This window comes from Meriones unguiculatus, chromosome 1 (assembly GCF_030254825.1).
Source record: "Meriones unguiculatus strain TT.TT164.6M chromosome 1, Bangor_MerUng_6.1, whole genome shotgun sequence".
NCBI lineage: Eukaryota > Metazoa > Chordata > Mammalia > Rodentia > Muridae > Meriones > Meriones unguiculatus.
The window spans coordinates 74,702,296-74,723,950 of NC_083349.1; the positions used below are offsets into that span (position 1 = coordinate 74,702,296).

Below are 21,655 nucleotides of genomic sequence, written 5' to 3' on the forward strand. Positions count from 1 at the left end.
TCCACCATCAGACAGCTCTTATAGAACAAAGGTAAGACACAGAGAGCAAATGAACTGGCTCTGACCTCCTCAATTAACCTGTCGGTTGGTTACATATTAACTAGTTGTTTACAACTTAGTTAGTTGGTTGGTTACTAGAGCTCTTACAACCACCCAAAACCCTACTACTGCCATTAAACTTCTTTACTGGCTTGGTATGCTGGGCCCAGAGCAGATATATGGGGCAAATTAAAGGCCACCTACAAAATATTGGTTAACATTATCTTGGCAAAATGGAGATGCCACACAGTTCACTCTTCTCCAGTTGTATCTCTGTCATTTGCCTTATGTTCCTGGTGCCATGTTTTCTCATGTCCCTATAACTGACTCATTAATATTGCTCAACAGGATCCACTGAATAAACATATCAGATTTTATCCATCCTACCATTTGAGCTGTTTACTGTTTGAGGCAATTAAAAATAATGCTGCTGTTCCAGGGTGGGTTGATACCCCTTGTCCTCTTCTCTGAGCAGAAGGAAAGGGGGAATGGGAGGAGGGGGGCTGGGAGGAGAATGGAAGGAGAGGAGTTGGGATCAGGCTGTAAAGTGATTAAATGAATAAATAAATGGAGAAAAATAATGCTGCTGTGAACAGCTACAACAAGCTTATTGGGGCAAGATACATATCACCATAAAATTTACCACACATACAGCTGTGAAAACCTCACCACCACCAAGTTTAAGAATACTTCTGTCACTCCCAGTAGGTCCTTCATGCCTGTTTGCAGCCAATCCCACCTACCATAGACCACAAGTCATCTCTGGCACATTGACTTTTCTAGAAATGTCATGTAAGTAGGTACAGACAATAAGCAGTCTTTTGTATCTGGCTCCTTTCCCAGTGCACAGTGTTTTGAGGCTCATCCGTTCTGCTCCATGTTTGATCCTTTTTAATGCTAAAAACTGTTCCACTCTGGGCCTTTGCTTATTATTACCCAGTAAGTAAAACCTGGTTGAATTTCAGGTTCTGACCAAGAGATGCTCTAAGAATGTTTGTGTGCAAAGCTTTGTAGGGATCTGTATTTTCATTTCTCCGGTAGAATTAATGGGACACAGAGTAATTTTGTGTTTGATTTGTTTTTAATTTGAGAACATTGTTCACAGGCTGGCCTCAAATGTGTAGTTGTTCTGCCTCGGCCTCCCCAGTACTGGGACTACAGACAAGTACCACCAGGCTTGGCTATGTGTTTAATTTTTTTTCTTTTTGAAGTGCTGGAGATGAAACCCAGATCCTTGCCTATATTCATAAATTGTTCTACAACTGAGCTATTCCCACAGCCTGTGTTTAATTAAACAAACAAACAAACAAACAAAAACAACGTAATTGGCAGACAGCTCTTCAGTGTCTACCCTGCACACTAGTCATATTAACGTGAACTAAATAAACCTGTTTTCCAAGGTGACTGAGCCATTTTTCACTCACTACTTCTGTCAGAGCAGAATTGAAGATGAGTAGGAGGAGGAAGATGGTCTCTTTAGGGGGTGCATGAGTAGGGTAATGAGGCCAGATGTAGAGAATTCTAAATGAATTATCCACAGCTTATCCATGATTAGGAATATTCAGGGATATGAGGACTTAGAGAAATCCCACCACCGTCCAGTTGTAAGATGCTAGACATGTTTTCAGCCTACCTAAACCCCACATTCATGTCTGAAACAGGTACCAGCCTGAGATTGCTGGGAAGGAGTTCAGAAACGTTTTGAGTTAACAATGGACTACCAGGGCTAGTGACACTCAAGCTCCCACTACTGTTGGTATCAACATTACCACAGCTGAGAGACATCAGCTCTTGACCCTTTAGTAGTGGTTGGTGGAAAACTCGATGTGTATGTAGCCCAGGCTGGTCTCTAATCCAGGATCCTCCTGCCTCTACCACCTCAGTGCTGGAATGAAGGGTTTAGTAGCGGATACTCCAGGAACTGCCTACTTTAAACACAACCAGATGTCTTTTTTTTTTAAGATATATGTAACTAAGGGAAATGCTCACTCACTTCACCCAAGCACATCACTAGACAGACATCCAGACTGCATTTACATAGACCTGAGTTTGATTTGGTGGAGCTCTCTAACAGAATAGGATGTAATCAGTTTTGCTCCATCCCCTCCTCAGTGTATTACTACCTGTCTTCCACATGCCTACTAAAATCCCAGAAGTCCCCAAACACACCTTAGTCATCTAAAGGGGTGAAAGGGATACAGGTGGAAGCAGCACCTTTGGGACAAGAAATACACAGGTGCAAGGCTCAGGCTGACACCTATTAGCAGGTTATTCTGAAGCACAAGCGCAATCAAAACTCCTGGGCTCCATGTGCTGTGGCACATGAAAACTGAAAGGTGCTCATGGTAGTGAAATCATTCCCATTAACTGGAAGACTGTATCCAAGGCAGGAAGTGAGAGAAGAGAAGAAATCCCAGACTTGAGTCTCCCAATTCCCTTCCAGCCCTTGTCCACACACACACAGAAGCCTGATGTAGTTCAAAGTGACCCACACCCTTCATTCCAACACTGAGGTGGTAGAGGCAGGAGGATCCTGGATTAGAGACCAGCCTGGGCTACATACACATCGAGTTCCAGGCCAACCTGAGCTGCATAGTTAGACCTTAACTCAAACAGGGAAAAAGGAGGGGGAGGGTTTAAAATCTGACACAGGTGTCACCTCTAGCCAGAACAAAGCATACCGTTTGACAGGTGACAAATACGTTTTTGTATGACCACAAAGTTCCAATAGAGAAATAAAGCCAGATGCAAATAAGAGGACCCAACTCTGCATGCTGCAACCACAAAGATAATTATATGTCACATAACAAATGTCACCAGGGTTGTTTTTTTAAATAACTGTTTGGGTTTTTTTTTTAACCCACCACTGGACCAGCTTTATCCTAAAGCCTCATTACCTCAGGTCTACTCCAGCTGCATTACATAAGTTGAGGAATGGGTTTCCTGGTATACACTGAGTTGTTAGCTTTTTGTTATATGAAATTTCTTGAGAATTTCATATGTGAATGCTGTGTTTACATTGCTTCCTCTCCTTTCTCCAAGTTCTGTGTCCCTCCATTTTTATCCCTCTACTCTTATTCTCTTCTTTCTTTTTCCTCCTCCTTTTTTTTAGATAAGTTCTCATTATGTAGATCAGGCTGGCCTCCAACTCATAGAGATCCACCTGGCTCTGCCTTCAAAGTGCTGGGGTCAAAGCTGTGTGCCACATCCCCAGCTTATTCATTATTTATTGCTGTATAAATTTATCAGTGTGACCTGCTGGACTTCTTTTCGTGTTAGTCCTACATTTGTAAGAGCTGACACTTGGGAGTGGATAACCTATTGGGCTCATGCCTGGAGAAGACTTCCTACTTCTTTGTCTAGGGATGGGACCTTGTGAAATTTCCCCCATTCAGATAGGCGTGTCAACTGGTGTTGCCATTTTTCAGGTCTTACTTAAGCAGCCATACTGTTGAGATTTTATGTGCGCAGCTTTCTGTCATATACAGAAGGAGAAAACTCCTTCTAAAAGGTATCTGCTTGCATCTCACGTTCAAGGGCTAGGACAGGTTCACTAACCTTCTCCTCACTCAGTGGAAACTATAAAAGTGAGATATCTCTTCTTGACTTAAACCTGTCCCAAGTTGTAAGGTCAGGATGAAACACAGAATTTGGAAGGCAGGTCATTTTCCTTGAGGAGTGCCTTCAAGGTTCACAGGAAGGGACTGGAGCCCAGAGACCCCAAGTCCCTCATCCAAAGCCACAGATGTCTTCAGACTCCAGCAGAGCCCAGTAAAGCCTCTTCACCCAGGATGAATGTCCATCTCCAAGATTACATAGAGTCATAAAGGGCAGGAGCATTATCCTCGGGGCCTAAATCTTGGCCAGAGTTATGACCAGAGTTGGAAGGGCAAGGCCTTTCCAACAGATCTCTCCAGTGCCTCTCACAGGGCCTGCCTTATCGTTTTGTAGGAAAGTGGATAGGAAAAAGCACTTTGAGGTACTCACCAGAGCCCAACAAACAGTACCTAGCTTCCTAGTGCCTGGCCAAACTGACTCATTACTTAGGGCTGACCTCATGGTTCTGGAAAATTCAGCCCACCCATAGTCTGTGTGTAGCCTCTCATGGCTCAGTTCTGCTACCAGAAAAAAAAAAAAAACAGTCAGGCTAGGGTGTGTGTGGAGATGAATATAGCACAAACAGCCCCTGCCCACCAGAGCCTTCTCTCTAGCCAGCAAGCACACTTGAGAAGGAAGCTGAGAAGTCCATGCCCACCTGTCTACCTCCAACAGATGAGTATATTTATGAAAAACAAGACAAAACAAAAACTTTCACACTCTGGCTATCTGCCTGCTGCATTCCAGACTCTCAGAAAGTAAACAACAGGTAGTTCAACTCCATGGGAGGTGCTGGAAGACATCTGTCATCTATTCTTCTGCCTCAGAGAAAGCTGGAGAATTCAAGGTCAGGCTGAGGCCTATGTTCAATGACAAAAAGTAAATGTTTATTTAGCTCAGACCTGGAGCAGTCACCTACTCTGTTGTTTCCAAAGTACCAACATCTGCCTCTGTGTAGAAGCCATGTATATACTGAAGAACAATCAAAACTCCTTCATGACCTTTTTCTCCATTCTAAGACTTTTTTCTGGGTCAGACACCTTCTTACACTTGAATAAGGGTGGCAACGGGAAGCAGCAACACATGTAGTTGTGTTCCACCATGTTTTTCTACACATGCTCCTTCTACAGTCTTCCAAGATCTCTCTGTACCATCATCCATGCCTTCAGGCTGCAAGAACTGGACAAGGCATTTGCTCTTCATGTAAACATTTTATTCTTGAGCTGTCAAGATGGATCAGCAGGTAAAAGCACTTGCTATGCAAGCCCTGACAGTCTAAATTCAATCCCTGAAACCCACTCAAAGGTGGAAGACCTCACTACTGAAAGTTGTCTCCTGACTTCCCCACTAGTGTTGAGTGTGTGTCATACACACACACACACACACACACACACACACACACACTAGCATGGGGCAGAGTGAGCATGCAAAAACACAATAAAGCTTTTTTTTTTTAAGCTTTATTCTCACTCAACCCAGGGGCTAAGAAATATGTGGAGGTAGGCAAAAGGCCTATTTCTTGTTTGCCTTCTTCCTTTTAGCCTGACTGAGAGAAAGTAGACAGCAACCAGGTTTAAATTCTGCTTGCTGAAGTGTTTCTCAGAATAGGACCCCCTTTCTTCAGAGCTTGAGAACTTTGCATACACTGAAAATATGCAGGCATATTTCTATTCCATTTTTAGAATAATAATCTTCATCCCACTCTGAAGACACCATGCTTGGGGTAAGAGCTCAAGTTCAATGTCAGCAAACCTGCCAGGCTTCTGTGGGAGACCCAAGCATGCCATCTCTTCTGTTTATCTTTGGTGTGTGTGTTCGAGGGGGAATAAAGGGTGAATTTGAACCTGAGTACCAACACAAACTTTGAATAGGAACTATATTGCCAAGTGCAGGGTATTCCTCCCCAGCTTCAGGTCTCTACCAAACAATGGAAACTAGGACATGAGAAGAGCATGTAACATATCTTCAGGCCCTAACTTGACAATTGATAAGCACAGATATCCTTTTCTTGCTTCTGGTTCTGCCCCTATGCCTCCAGTGGGTTCTGTACAGCTCCCTGCAAGCAAAGCCACATCATTCCAATTCACTTCTTTTCAACTCCCCACTGATGCAAACACCAACTTAGCCTGAAAAACCTGTGCTGTGATGTTTGGGAGGTCACCTGGCTAAAAGTAATGGGGCCTGAGTACTAATTCTGACTGTCACATAGTCACTGTTCGGCCTTCAAGAATTTCCATCTCTTCTTGGGGTCTCATTTTCTTTACCTGTAAAGATAAGATTAGATGATCCCAAAGATTCTTCTCACAAATGACCTACTTCACTCATACATTCATTCTAATATTAATTCAAGCCAGAACCAAGTTCTGAGCATCCTGTACCAGGCACAGCAAGGCATGTGGCTGTGTCCTACTACCTAAAGAAAGGTAATTAGCTGTCTATGGGCCACATATGAGCAGGAGGGTCTTGGTCCTCTCTATGCATGGTCTTCAATCAATGCATCAGTCTCTGAAGGACTGCTTGGGTCCTGTTTTTGTTTGTTTGTTTGTTTGTTTGTTTGTTTGTTTGTTTGTTTTGGCTTTGTTGGTTTCCTTGTGGGCTCAGTCTCCATGTGGGTCTCCTTTTCCCTAATAAGAAGAGAAGAGACAGTCTCTGACATGAACTCAGTTGCCTGCTCTTTCATCCCTTCTCCCCACAGGGGAGAAGGGCCAGGCCACAGAAGAAGAGCATCCAGACAGTCCTGATGGGGCCTGAATGGCTAAGATCAGACAGTAGGGGAAGAGGAGCTCCCCTATCAGTGGACTAGGGAAGGGAGATAGGGGAGGAAGAGAGAGGAAGGGTGGGGCCAGGAAATGAGGGAGGGGGCTACAACCAGGATACAAAGTAAACAAATTGTAAATAATAATAATAGTAATAATAAGAAGAGCTGACAGCATTAAGGATTCTATCACTTTCTATTGTCACTGCACTGTTCACAGTGGGAAGAAAAATCAGCTTTCTCGCCTGCTCAGCCAACAAAGAGAAGGCATTTTCCTCATTCTAGTCACACCGGAAATGCTCTCAGTGGCTTTTTCTAAATTTGATTTTTTTTTTTTTTGAGGTTGTTACTGTTTGTCATTTTAAGCCTCTTTTCCAGGGAAGGACAAGACTACCTCTTTTCCCTCCTAATAAGTCCTTTATTCTCCAGGGTTTTACCAAAAAGAGAAAATGCTGTCCATTTCAAAACACTGAATATACTATTTTTCAATTTGAATTGACTCTATATTTCAATATACAAGCCCCCAAAAGAGGAACTTTATGAAAACTGTCCCAGAGAAAGAATTTCTGGCCCAGTCCTCAACACCACCTAAGCAACAAAACAGCCACCGCTCCCAGTTTCTGAACACCTGTTGGACCTGCTGAGGCTCTCCACTACCGTGGTTCCTCCCTGCGTGTCAAGGTTTGTGGGAGGATTTCACCCTGTGGAAAGAGCTCCAGAGCTCTGTGCCAACCGAAGTCATTGGGCTGAGCTGGGCTTTGATGCGATTTAGCGCATAGCCCTGTCTCCCTCAGCTTTTTTTGCTGATGATGCTGCAAGGGAAAGTGGTGGTCCCAGACCGTAAAGTAAACCCCAGTGCAGCCAAAGCTGCAGGCGGATGCATGCATCCCAGTGGTTCCAATGCGACCTGCGCCCACGAGATCCTCACTACCCCGCAGAGAGAAGATCAAGCTGGGTCACTGGTTTAGGTCCCCACGCTCGAGCGAAAGCGAGGCTCAGCCATCGCCTCACCCAGCCCTTCTCTGCACAGCTACCCACTCCCCGAAGCGCCGCCCGCCCCCTCCTCGGCTGCCACCAATCAGCGTCCCGAGCGGCGCCCGCGGAGTCAGGTCGGCAGCCAGTGAGCGCCAGAGCCCGAGGCGGTGCCTCACCGCCCCCTCGCAGGATGCCAGGCGCCCCGCAGCTGGCGAGGTGGGCGAAGCGCGCGGGGCGCTGGAGGAGCGCGGGACTGGAGAGAAGCGCGCGCCCGCCTCCGCTCCGCCTCCGTCCGGGGGCGCGGGCGCAGTGGCCCCGGCGGAGGATCGCAGGGGGCAGGGCCGAGACAGCGAGGAGGGGCTCGGGGGAAGTGGGAGTGATAAAAGGAGGCTAGGCTGCCCCACCCCGCGACAGGCCGGCGGGCAGGCTCTTGCGTCCCTTCCTCCGGCCTGTGCCGGCGGCGGCGAACGCGCGGCCCGCTGCCGGCCCATGGAGGCTTTCCCTTGGGCGCCAGGCTCTCCCCGCCGCGCCCGCGCCTCTGCGCCTATGGCGCTCGTGCCCAGCGCCCGCTATGTGAGCGCCCCGGGCCCGGTGCACCCGCAGCCCTTCAGCTCCTGGAACGACTACCTGGGGCTAGCCACTCTCATTACCAGGGCTGGCGACCGCGGCTCCCCGCACGAGGGGCCCGGGCCCACAGCGGCGGGACCCACGCTAGGGCCGCCCGAGGACGACGAGGATGACGATGGCGAAGAGCCGAGGGCCGGGGACCGCTACCTGGGTGGCGCGTTGGAACTGCGCGCGCTAGAGCTGTGCGCCGGCCCGGGTGAGGCCGGGCTGCTGGAGGAGCGCTTCGCTGAGCTGAACCCTTTCGCAGGGCGCGCCGCCGCGGTGCTGCTGGGCTGCGCGCCCTCCACCTCCGCTGCCTCCACGGCCGAAGTGGTGCCGCGCGAGGAGCCGAGCCCTATGTGGGCGGCCGAGCCTCGTCTGCACGCGGCATCCGGGGCGGCCGTCGGGCGTTTGCTGAAACCGGAGCTGCAGGTGTGTGTGTTCTGCCGGAACAACAAGGAGGCGGTGGCTCTCTACACCACACACATCCTCAAGGGCCCCGACGGCCGGGTGCTGTGCCCGGTCCTGCGTCGCTACACGTGCCCCCTGTGCGGCGCCAGTGGCGACAACGCACACACCATCAAGTATTGCCCACTCTCCAAAGTGCCACCGCCCGCCGTCCGCCCGCCGCCGCGCAGCACCAGGGACAGCCTGCCCAGCAAGAAGCTGCGTTAGGAGCGAGCTGCAACTTGAAGCTTCGGACACTTGAAGGCATGGTCGCGCTCCTCTCGCCTGTGAAATGGTCTTGGTTTTACTGAAACCGGAGGACTCGCAGCACTTTCCTATGGAGTGGTCGGGTCTTGTTTCTAGTTTCTAACGCGCACAGCCAAAACGGTGAGGGCTGAGCGGATGTGCCACTGGCTGAAGTGTGGTGAATGAGGCGCTGTTTACTGTATACGTGGGCCCATTTTCGGCACGCATCAGTATGAAATTGTCTGATCTTGGATGTTTCGTTTTATGGAGGCATTTTATTAGGTCTAGAGTATTTTTAATAGCCTCTGAACTGAGTGCAAAACTACAATTTTATGGAATGTCGGCAAAAATACTATTTTATTGTCTGATGCAATTATTTAGTTTATCCTTTTTCTGATTGCAGGTAAAGCAATTTAGTACACTTCCAGTATTGAGAGGGTGTTCCTCCTCGTGGGTTGTTTGTCCTAGATGGGAGACGTGAAGGCACAAACTGTAGCAGGTAGAATACAGTTTCGTATCCTTTTTATGTATCAGGTAATTCTACTGAATTAGCAAGTAGATCTCCCGCCCTTAAAACTGTGCCAAGTCTTAATCATATTGTGTACATGTTTGGAAATGGTGCTGTGTAAGAGATGTGTATTTATAGTGACCATGTGAATCCATTAATCTCCACTCTAATTCCTACTTAGCATTTTCTCTATGCACCATCCTGACTGTCCAACTCTTTATAAATGTCTGATGCTAAGGTCAGAAAGGAGGAAACCTAAGGGAGCAATGTTAACCCACCTTGATTGCTCAATTTCAGGGTTCCTCAATAGAAAATGGGAAACTATAGATAATGCAATAACCCGAGTTCCGGAAGGTTCCGCTCTGGGCTGCCTGCCTCCAGATATACAGGTATATCATTTCAAGGCTCTGATAATTGGTGTTGGATACAAGTGTCATAACCTCCTTGGTGGTGGGGTTCCACACTTGGTGGAAGACTCCTGTCTGCTTCCAGAACCCCAAAAGATTTTCGTTGAGAATTTCCTAACCCCTTACTTCCTGTAAATCCATCACAGTGAATGCTGGATTATGACACAAAGCTACCTACCATCAAGACAGAACAAGGCAAAGATGGAAGTGAATTAAACAGGCACCAACACCAAGTATATAAAGCTTCCAATAGTCGGATTTGGTTAGGAATACAAGACTGTCTTTCATATTAAGCAGCAACTTCACAACAAACTTATTTTCTGTGTAAAAGAGGCTGATGTAAAAATACTGGATAGCTGTGAGCCCTATTGGTAAGAGGTGCTTCATACCATAGACAAGGAGATGGGGTTGGTAGAAAGACATTATTAGCAATGAAGAAAACTATCCACTAGTTATAGCCCCACATCCACTGGGCCTAAGCCTAAACTTGAGTAATTTAATAAAACATGATAGTTCCTTGTTATTTTGCTAGAAAACATAACATTTGTTTTGGGTGAAGTTCAAGTCAACAAATTCATATCCTCTAACCTAACTGCCCTGCCTTTTCAAAGTAGTAGTCTCATTGCCTAAAGACCAAATCATTCAGCTCTTGTAATTCCATCAGATACTTTCCAAGGCATGTATGAATGCCAGTACATAAATACATGAGCTGAACCAATGAGTGCATGTACCTAAAGCCAACTTTTATTTTCTGACATTTTACCAGGACCAGGAATGTTGAGATGGGCATTCCTGTTCCCTGGAATGGAGGGCTCCATTGAGACAGCTGTCAGAGCACATCTAAGCTCAAGGACCAGAGTTCGATCTCCAGCACCCACAGGAAAATATGGCCATGTGGTGTGTTTTTAATCCCAGTGCTATTGAGACAGAAGCCAGCTTTGCTACATGGGTGACCTCCACATCTGAGTGAAAACCCAATGTCAAAATGTTAGGTGGGCTCATGAAGACTATCATCTGAGGCTGACCACATTCATCTGTAGATTTCGCTAACTTTTTAAAGCCAAAAGTAGCTGTGTTCAAATCACTGGGGAGGCAAAGCCCTCTGCCTGGGGCTCACTAGCCAGGCAGTCTAACTCCCAGTTTAGAGAACTCAAACAGAACACTGTTTGAGGTGGAATGTGATTGAGGGCACCAACTGACCTCTGGCCCCCACATACTTGCACCCAGAACATGTCCACACAAAAACATATCCCATACCACATGTTCTTCACCTGATGCCAAGTCTGTTTCCCAGCTAACAAATACTGAAAACCTACAATATAAACAAAAAAACATTTCAGGTTTTCTAGAGAAAATACATAGGCTGCCTCCTCTCAAAAAATTTCTAAGGCCAGACATTGTATGTGCCTTTAATCCTGGCACTCAGGAGGCAGAGGAAAGCCAAGTAATCCTTGGAATTATACTTTATAAAGGTTTTTGCAAAAATGTTTACAGTAGAGACCCAAGTTTAGTGCCATATAGCTCAGTGGTGGAGCACTTGCCTAGACAAGAGTACATAAAACCCTAGGATCAATACCCATTATTATGGAGAAATAAAAGAAACGTAAAACCCAAAGTTTAATTCTACAAGTGTGATAAGGTTGGCTTCTGCCTAGGAGTGCAGTGAATCTGGCTAGACCACAAAAATGGTACAGCCCTGTATCAGCTCCACCATGGGCAGAGGCACAAGTTATGCTGTGCTTTAGTCTGCTTTTATTTAACCAAACTTGTTAATTCTAATGGCCTTTTACTTTTTGGTACTTTTTTTTTCTACAAAGTCCTTTTCAGAAGTTAAATAGCTTTGATTAGAACTTTTGTCAGATATATTAAACCAAAACCATGTATCAGGAATGTGTCTATTTCAGGTTAAGTTTGTTGTCTAAGTTTCTTGATAAGAACATTCTAATAGCACTGTTCTAAAAATAGAACAGCCAAAGAGTCTTTGGGAAAAACACAAAAGAAGTGCAGTTTTCAAGATTGGGTCTCTCCAAACAAAGCAGACATGGAAATTCAGTACCTTTCTGCCTCACCCAGCAAAGTTCTGGGATTACAGTACCATGTGGTGCTGGTAGTTCTTGACTAATAATACCACATACATAGTTTTGACACCCACCTCCACCCCTGGTCGGCACTCTACAGACAAGTACGATGTACATCTGAAGGTTTTCTCTCCCTTCAAGCACAGCTATAGAAGCTGTAAGACTCCATTTTTTTTTTTTTTTACAACTGCAGAAGCCACAGGGCTCACCTGGCACATCCAGACTAATCCGCTTTCCTCTAACCTGCTAAATGTTGGTGGGGTGGTGGTGGAGGATGGTCTGTGTAATGGGAACCCATAAGCTGGACCACAAAGCAACATCATCAGATCTATCCGTATCTACCGCATCAGTGTCTGGCTCACTAGTAAGCCCATACCTAGCAGGCCATTGCCCCAATAAACCTGTTAAGTACTGTAAGTCTGCAAGTACTTCTTCTACTTGTTTTGATTGCCACAAGTTCCATGTGTGAAATCCCAGTCTTTGGTAACATGAGACAGAAGCACATGATTAAGCAGGAAAGCATCAGTACTTTTTCTTCTGGCCTAAAAGCTCAACAGAAACTTTTTAAACCACTGTTTAGTAATTTATAAGTCTATACCTTTTAAGTTTGAGACTATTGTTTTTCTTCTAATTCAAGATGAAACCTAAGCTGGTAACTCCTGCACATCACCTCACAGAACATTTCAAGGAAATGACAGTGTTCCATGAACAAGGGCATTCACAAACTTGCTAGCTGCCATTTGCTTCTTGTGTTACTGTTAGGTTATACTAACAATGACATATTTCAACAGCACTGATTAAAACTTCACAGGAACTCAATGTATAGAATATAGCACCATTAACAAATCAACACTAACACCAATTATGTAAGTATTTTATTTATCACCGAAGAAAAAACACAGCAGCAAGTTCTGTGTTGGCTTCAATAAGACCATGGTTACTCTAACACAGCTACTACACTCCAAAATTGAAGTCAACACAGTCATCACTACAAATTACTTGTTGAAATAATCTATCCTGAAGAAAGAAAATTAGGAAAAAGAATTTAAACAATTCCTCCAAACCACACATTTATAAATATTGTCATATTTAAAATGCTTAAAAGGCATGAATTAGTGGAAAAGCAGTTTTCTTTTGGCAACAGAAAAAAAAAAACAAAACAAAAAAAAAACAAACAAACCCACAACAGGTTACCAAATGCTCTAGGAATCCAAAGCTGTGCTGTTCTGGACCTGCACTTGAGCAGCACCATCATGATGATGACTACAAAATGCTTTATACTCACCTCTCTCAAGTAAAGTCTACGAAAACCCCATTACAACCAGTGTTTGCAATGCCTACACACTGATCAGAAGCTACAAACTGCCTAAATGTAGTTAACAGAAAATACCTAACAAGGTATGTTCCCATTACTATTCATGGGAAAGCTGTCAGATCCATTGGCTTAATGGGTTTTCAAATGTTTTAGGAGAACCTTACCTTATTCCAAATTAATATCTGATATTTGAAAATCAAAACAAAAAGATCAATTGTATACCAAGATATGGTGTTAACACCTGAAGGGTTCACATTTTTATTTTTTAGTTTTTTTTTTAAACAAATGATTGATGAAATAATGCAACACCTTAAATTCCAGAAAATGGCATGGTTTTCCAACCTCCTGTGAATACAGTGCATGATCAAACTATTATATATGATTAATACAAGTTCATGCTTTTTGTGTTATGGTGAGACAACATTAAAGAATTTAGACTGGTTGAAGCACAGGTATATCCTTGAATGTGATCAAACCTATGTAAGAAGCCACAAGTTTCTTGTCTTGGGACTTAGCGCCGTACTGTGGTCCATCCATCTTCATCAGTTTCATTCTTAGTACGACGAAGGGACTCCCTATCTTTCTCAGCTCTCCAGGATGCTTTCTCTTTCTCACCTTCTCGTTCTCTCTCTCTTTCTCTATCTCTTGAAATAGCTGTGGGAGGAACACGACGAGGTAGATCCCGTTCTTCAGTCCGGTCATCTTTCCTGTCATCTGCACGTCTCCAAGAGCTTGCTAGAAAAGTTAAAAAATTTTCAAGTGTATTTTATTGGTTAAAAATAAACAGAAGCGAAGCCTACCTCAAACTACTTGGAAAAATCATATTTTAATTATTCTGTGTCATATCTGACAAAAGTATTTAAATAAAAACTTGCGGACATAACAAAAAATTGCAAACAAACAGAAATCCTTGGTCATGGAAATATCTTAAGCACAGAATGAACTGTTAAATGAAAGGATTTCTGATTCTTCAAGTACTTTTATCAAATGAGTTATAAAATGTGAGATTTTAAGTTATACTTTTAGTACTTTTCTGATCTTGCTGAGCAAGTTGTTAAAAGCATGATTAACTAAGAACAATGGACACTTTATAACTTCACTAAAAGAGCTTTAAAAAAATGTTTGCGTATATGTGAGTTTGTGGAGGTCAGAAGACAACTTTTAGGGAGTAAGCTCTTTTTTTTTCTACCATGTGGATCCCCAGGATGGAAATCAAGTTGTCAGGCAAGAAAAGCCCTTCCTCACTGAATATCTCACCAGCCCTGATTCTCCATATTTATACTCTTGTGTTCATACACTAGGTCATTACATAATAATGCTTCTCCATTTTTACTAATATTAATTCCTGCTGCTTATCATTTAGTCTGTTGCTACATGTACCTTAGAGATGAGCTTACATCGTAATCTGACAACTAAGTACATTGAATTTACTCTTATTATCAATGTTCGCATTAATTTGAAAGACAATTATATAAAGGCCCTATCACGACACACGATAGTTCTCCAACATTCCAACAGCCGTATGTCTCTACCTTCCTCTCGCTCTGATCTGAGGGGGGGTCCTCTCCGGTCTCTATCATCTCTTAAATCCCTTCTTTCTCTCAGGTCTCTCAGATCACGACGATCATCTCTCTCCCGACGACGGTCATCCCTGTCCCTATCATCACGGCGACTTGAATCTCTCCAGCTTGAAGATTCTTCTGCTGGTCCTCTTCTCCAGCCACCTTCATCCCTGTGGCCATTAAAAGTGACAATCTCAGTTCTCATTCTTGACAAAATATGTGGCTAATTATAAACAACACGCCAGCTGGGTGGTGACGGCAAACATCATTAATCACACTCTATAGAGTTTTGAGGCCAGCTCCAGGATGGCCTACGATAGGTGCTACTTCCCTAAAGATCCTAAAGTAGCACAACCTATATTCCAACAGCTAATTCACATGCTATAAAGAACTTTTCCTACTAGATTTGCTAGTGGCAAAGCCATTATAGCAGTGGGAACAAGGTAGTACTTTTAACACTAATAAAAACTGGGTGTACTGTCAACTGACTATAAATCTCAACATAGGTTAAGTTGAATAAAAACTGAATTTCGGGTCAGCCAAAGCTGCACAGAAAGATGCCATATTCTCAAAAACAAAAAAAGGATAACTTAAGGACAACTAAGCTGATTCACTGATCTAAAAAGACAGTGCAGTAGACATCTGGACTGGTTTCTTTACCATTTATGCAACCTGCAGGCAGCAAACAGGTTAAGGCTCCATGTCCTCTCGTTTTCTAGATAGGGAAGGGGGTGTTAATCAATCACACTCTATGTACATCTAATGGTTAAGTGAGGCCAGGGCATTATTTATCAAACTTGATTTAGAATGCATAGCAGAGTTTAAGAAAAGTCAGTTAACACAGTAGGTCATTTCCAACCTGGGTCTTCTGAAGCGATCCTCCCGGTCTCCATCTCTTTCTCTGTCCCTTTCCCGTTCAAGGTCCTTGTCATTCTCCTCTCGATCTTGGTTCTCTCTATCCTTCTCTTTGTCTCTATCCCATTCACGTTCTTCTGATGGTCTTGATTCTCGAGGTGGACCCCAACTTTCTTCTCTAGCCTTTTCTTTCTCTCTCCATCCACCTATTTTATAAAAAGAAGCAATTTTATTTTTAACATTAACAACTGTATGTCGGTGTGGTGCTGAGGATAACACAAGGCCTTATGCATGCTATGCAAATACTTTATCAACTGAGCTCATCCTGTGACTTTAAAGAAGACATCTTAGCATTGATTCATCATCTTAAACAGAAACTGAAGTTACCCCCAATCCCATTTTTTAAGAAAGCCATGTATAAAGATGGAGAGATGGCTCAGAGGTAAAGAGCAGTAACTCTTTTTCCAAAGGTTCTCAGTTCAATCTCCAGTGACCACATGGTGACAACCATCTATAATGAGATCTGGTGCCCTCTTCTGGTATATAGTTATACAGGCAGGCAGAGGACTATATAAATAATAAATCTTTTTTTTTTTTTTAACCATGTATATCTACAAACAGCTAGCCATTAACAATTTTTGAGTTAAGTATCTACATAAGCTTAAAACAGTCTGGAAATGATGTTTCATAAAATAAAAAGACTCAAATTTTTCCTGGTGCGTACACTGATTATCAGTATAAAATCTGTTCCTATTTTACTACAGACCACAAATTATGAATTCATACCCTATAACATTTTATCAAAGATTCTCCCCAGGTCTTGTCCTCTGAGATATTCCTCCACCACCCAGTCATAAAACAAGGATAAATGCTTTGATTCTGCCCAGTGTTTCACATGAAGCAGCAAGAAGTCAAAGCAAGCTAAGTTCTCACTGTTGAGAGCATCACAGCTATAAAACTATTCATTGTTGTACCTGACTTTCACATCAACAAGAGCAAAAGTAGACTTAAATCCCATTTTTATTAACTTGAATAATCCTTGCCATAAGTCAATTCTCATTACTGCCAGACTCTTTATTTTATTTTATTTTTTTAAAGACAGGGTTTCTCTATGAAGCCTTGGCTGTCCTAGAACTTGCTATGTAGACGACACTTGAACTAAGAAGATCTGCGGCTGCCTGCAGAGTGCTGAGATTAAAGGTGTATGCCATCATACATAACATACTTAAAAATATTTGGGCTTTTTGTTTATTTTTTTGGTTTTTCGAGACACGGTTTCCCTGTGTAGCCCTGGCTGTCCTGGACTTGCTTTGTAGACCAGGCTGGCCTCAAACTCACAGTGCTCTGCCAGCCTCTGCCTCCCAGAGTGCTGCGATTATAGGCGTGCACCACCATACCTGGCTGCCAATGTGTTAAAATTATGCCATCACTCAATTCAGGGGGAAAAAGTTGTCTCCAGACACATGTGATGACAGCTCAGGTTGACAGCACTTTGCCTCCCAGGATCAGCCTTTATTATAAAAACTGTCTTCTAAATAAATGTCTACTTATTTAGTACTGTGATTTTTGCTGGTTACTTCACTGTTCAAATGACCCCCAATCATGTTTAACTATCTCCAATATTAAAGGGAAAATACAATGTTAGACTAACTTTGTTCAAGAATGGTTTACAAAGGACCGCTGGCCTTTCTTTAAACAGATGGCAGAATATAAAGGCATGTAACACCTTGTATTTCTTCTAGAATTCCTCAGTTTAACTCCTAGCAAGTTTTGGTTTTTTGTTTGTTTTTTGAGACAAGGTTTCTCTGTGTAGCCTTGGCTGTCCTGGACTCACTCTGTAGACCAGAGTCTACAATCCCAGAGATCTGCCAGCCCTTTGCCTTTGCTAGGATTACAGGTGTATGTGTACCACCCCACCCAGGGAGATAACTTTCTACAGAACACAACCACAATTTACTGAGAATCTACCATACTGTCAACCCCATTTTACACAAGGCATGGAAGTCACTTATCCTAAGGTCACATAGTTAAATGGTGGAATATGGCCAAGGCTAGAAAGAACAAATAAGTTTGCCACAGAAACCACACTAGTAGAAGAAAAAAAAAGGTGCTAATTAACTCTGAACTCAAGGATTAGTCTGTGTACTACAAAAAGAACTGGAGTGAAGAAAAGGTGGCAGAAATCACTTGTAGGGCAAGAGCTCAAAGGACCCAGACCTAATCAGGGTGGTTGGATTTAAGAACCATCAAAAGGCAGATGAGGAACTGAGGAGTGGCTCAATGGTTAACAGCACACACTGTTCTTATAGTTTAATTTTCTACACCCATATCATATCGCCTTTACATACTCTTATCTTACACATTTAAGAATAGTTCACAAGAGCATGTGTATTTGGAGAAGGGGAAAAATGGATAAGCATCAGAATTGGCTAGAAGAACAAAAACCGAGCTCCTGAATATGATCCCATGAGTGAACAGTCGTATGGATAAATATTTAATAAAAATAGTTATCTTAAAGCCACTGCATGGGCACTAAAATATCTACGTGTGTGTGTGCACACAAATATAGTACAACTACAACTGTCATTTAGTCCTAAGACTTTTGTTTTTTACATGTCAACAAACACATCAAAAAAGATTGCGCAAATCATCTAGTTTTCTAAATACTATAATCTTACCTGGCTTGACAAATGGTCTCCAGGGACCAGGTCTTGCATCATCACCCCGTCTGGAAATCCGATCATCATCCATATTTCTCCAAGGGCCCCGGTCATCATCTGCACCTCGCCTGGAAATCCTATCATCATCAGCATTCCTCCAAGGTCCTCGGTCATCATCCAACCCTCGCCTGGGACCCCGGTCATCATCCATGCCCCTCCTGGGACCCCTGTCATCATCAGCATTACGCCAGGATGACCGTTCATCATCAGCACCTCGTCTTGGCCCCCGGTCCTCATCCATCCCACGTCTAGGTCCTCTGTCCTCATCTGCTGTGCGCCAGCTTCCTCTGTCGTCATCTAGTCCCCGTCTGGGCAGTCTGTCGTCATCTAGTCCCCGTCTGAGCGGTCTGTCGTCATCTGTGTGGCGCCAGCTTCCCCTGTCATCATCACCAATTCGCCTCGGAGGCCTGTCATCATCTGCATTACGCCAGGAAGGACGGTCATCGTCTGCTCCTCTACGAGAAAATCTATCTTCATCAGGACCACGTCTAGGACCTCTGTCATCATCTAGGCCACGCCTGGGGATACGATCATCATCTGGTCTAAGAGAAGACTCTCTCTCTTCATCATCCCCCAAGCGCCTCAGCCGGTCCTCATCTCTCCTATGAGGCCTGTCATCATCCCGAGTTTCTCCTCGTCTCCACTCCCTAAGGAGCAACAAGGTAGAAGTATAAAGCAGATTTTTTTGAGGATATGGATCCTTAATTTCACCCATTCTTACAAACCTCTAAGTCTAAATTCTTTAATTCTGGTCCTTTAAAAATGTTTTTGAATAGAAATCACACAAAATTTAGCATCTTAAATCAACACATAGATGAACAAGCCTAAAAAACTTACCTGTTTTTCCCCAATAACACCTTATCAAGTTCTGCATCCCTTACAATGAGCTGTCCTCTAAACTTAATTTCTGCATAAAATTAAAGCCACTACTCTTTTTTTTTTATATTCATTTTATTATTTATACAACATTCTGACCGCACACCAGATCTTACTATAGATGGTTATGAGCCACCATGTGGTTGCTGGGGATTGAACTCAGGACCTTTAGAAGAACAGCAACTGTTCTTAACCTCTGAGCTGTCTTTCCAGCCCATAGCAGTTACTATAAAAAATAGTCCAGAACTCAACATGTAAGCTTACTGGTAGAGTACTTGCTATGGTAACAATTACCGACCTTAGGTTCTATCCCCATTACTACAAAGATTAAAAAATATAAGCTGAGACCTACAGCCAACCTTTGGGCAGAGTGCAGGGAATCTTATGAAAGACGTGGGAAATAGTAAAACCTAGAAAGGATAGGAGCTCCACAAGGAGAGCAACACAACCAAAAAATCTGGGAGATAACCTAGAACCCTGCACAGATGAAGCCCATGGCAGCTCAGTATCCAAGTGGATTCCATAGTAATGGGAACAGAGACTGTCTCTGACATGAACTGGCTGGCCTGCTCTTTGATCACCTCCTGGGGGGGCGGGGGGGGGTGCAGCCTTACCAGGCCACAGAGAAAGACAATGCAGCCACTCATGATAATCCTGATAGACTGGGATCAGAAGAAAGGGAGGAAGACCTCCCCTATCAGTGGAATGGTTGAGGGGTATAGGTGAGGGTAAAGGGAGGAAGGGTAGGTTTGGGAGGGGACAGGGAGGGGGCTACAGATGGGATACAAAGTGAATAAACTGTAATTAATATTAAAAAAATTAATAAATAAAATGTCTATTAATCTCTTTAGGAAAATGGTGTGGACAGTTCATTCTTACTCTTTAAACTCAATACTGCTGGGGTGTGATGCTATTTTTCTCAAGATTTGTATGGATCGGTCATTAGAGCAACACTGAATAAAAATGAGTTTTCATTAATAGTAAAACTAGGTATGGTGGCACAAGATTGTAAATCCAACACTTAGGATGTAGAGACAAGATCAGGAGTTCAAGGTCATCCTAAAGCAACACAAAATAGTGACCATGAACCTGCATACACTTCCTCCAGAAACTTCATTACCTACAATTCAAATCTGTTTCTAAAACAAAAGTACCAGAATCCAAAACAACGCACACTGTTGCCATGACTCTACTTACTTCTCTGGTGGTCCTCTCCTCCACTCAGAGTCAGCTTCTGGTCCTTTTCTCCATGTGCCTTCTGAATCTCTATCTCCCCAACGAGAGTCCTGTATCCACAAAGCAAAAAGGCAACATAGTAATAGAAGTTCTAATTCCATCTACTAGAGCATTTTTACTACTACAGCATTTCACTCTTTTATTAAACAACCTCAAGACCCTAAAATAAGACTTTTGGAAAGGGGTACACAACTGTAACCTCATCTCTTGGAGGCAGAGGAAACAGGATCAGGAGCTTAAAGCCAGCCTTGGCTGTATAAGACCTTAAACTCCCACAAATTAAAAAACTAGGGAATGGAAAGAGCTCAGCAGTTACTGCTCTTTCAGAGGATCAGAGTTCGGTTTCAAGCATCAACATACCACTAACAACAGATGGCTCACAATTACCTGTAACTCCAGCTCCAGTGAATCCAACTACTCAGCATTCATGTGCACATACCCACATTTAAAAAAAATTTTTTTTAAATCAATAAACAGTGTTTTATTTAAAGCTAAAACTGGTGGAAAGGGCTCACTAAAAGAATGTTTGCCTTTCACTCTTGGAAATGAGCACAAAACAAAGGAAGCTAAGACAGAGAGCAGAATTAAGGGTCATACACTAGGAAAACTGTAAGTCTGAAAGTGAAAGATTATGACTGGAGAGACAGTTAAGGAATCAGAAATGACACATGTACCAATTAAACTTGAACTATGAGTAAATGAGAACAGACCACCAAGTAGAAGAATTCAAGAGTTCATAGAAAAAAACTCAGTTTTATATATAAGTAATATCACCTAGGAGTCTGATTGTATTATACAGCACATTCTGAATGAGGATGGCATAGACCCAATAATTTCTCAAGTGATGGAGACACTGTAAATCCAAACAGGTCAAATGAGAGAATGTAAAGTAGTTAGAGAAATTAGGCCTCGATATTATACAAGAAAAGTCATTGCTGTATTTACATGTAATTAAAACATGTAGAAGAAATACACAGGGTCTGGGAAGACAGCTCAGAAATAGAGGACTTTCCAGATAGAGTCTGGATTCGCTCTCCAGCATTAAAGGAAAAAAAAAAAAAAACCAAAACCAAAAGCATAATTTCTTTACTCACCTTCCTAGAAAGCGGATCATCACCAAGTCTCCTCTCTTCCTCTCTGCGCCTTTCTCTTTCTTCAATTTCCAGCTCTCTTTGCCGCTTTTTCCTTTCTACTTCCTCCAGTTTCTTGACTCGCTCCTGATACTCTCTAAGTTCTTCCTCCCGTTTTGCTCTCTCAGCACGCTCTCTTTCCTCTCGCTCTATGAAATTTTGTCAGGTTACTCAAATGTGCTTTTCATCCATACCTTTCACTTACCATTAGGGCTAGTATTCTAGTATAAAGCAGTACCAGAATCTTGGTAAACCATATGTTTTGAAAGGAAAAAATATTAAAACATGACCAGTAAGATGGCT

The 21,655-nt window shown here is 43.3% G+C and overlaps 2 protein-coding genes across 2 annotated transcripts in view; one reads left to right on the plus strand and one right to left on the minus strand.

Moving 5' to 3' along the window:
- Nucleotides 1-7,555: 7,555 nt before the first annotated feature.
- Nucleotides 7,556-13,250, plus strand: Nanos1 (nanos C2HC-type zinc finger 1). Its single transcript, XM_021664763.2, has one exon. The coding sequence runs from the start codon at nt 7,856-7,858 to the stop codon at nt 8,645-8,647; it is 792 nt and encodes a 263-aa protein (XP_021520438.1). The 5' UTR covers nt 7,556-7,855; the 3' UTR covers nt 8,648-13,250.
- The window catches only part of Eif3a (eukaryotic translation initiation factor 3 subunit A), a 31,650-nt gene continuing 22,511 nt past the window's right edge, over nt 12,517-21,655 (minus strand). Inside the window, exons 17-22 of the mRNA XM_021664764.2 lie at nt 21,317-21,501; nt 20,184-20,272; nt 18,069-18,757; nt 15,395-15,596; nt 14,506-14,705; nt 12,517-13,708 (exon numbers count right to left, since the gene is read on the minus strand). Of these exons, the coding sequence (XP_021520439.1) occupies nt 13,485-13,708; nt 14,506-14,705; nt 15,395-15,596; nt 18,069-18,757; nt 20,184-20,272; nt 21,317-21,501 (1,589 nt within the window). The 3' untranslated portion in view covers nt 12,517-13,484. The remainder of the gene's footprint in view (nt 13,709-14,505; nt 14,706-15,394; nt 15,597-18,068; nt 18,758-20,183; nt 20,273-21,316; nt 21,502-21,655) is intronic.

Coding starts and splice junctions, on each gene's coding strand:
- Nanos1 (XM_021664763.2), top strand. CDS start 7,856: ATGGAGGCTTTCCCTTGGGCGCCAGGCTCTCCCCGCCGCGCCCGCGCC.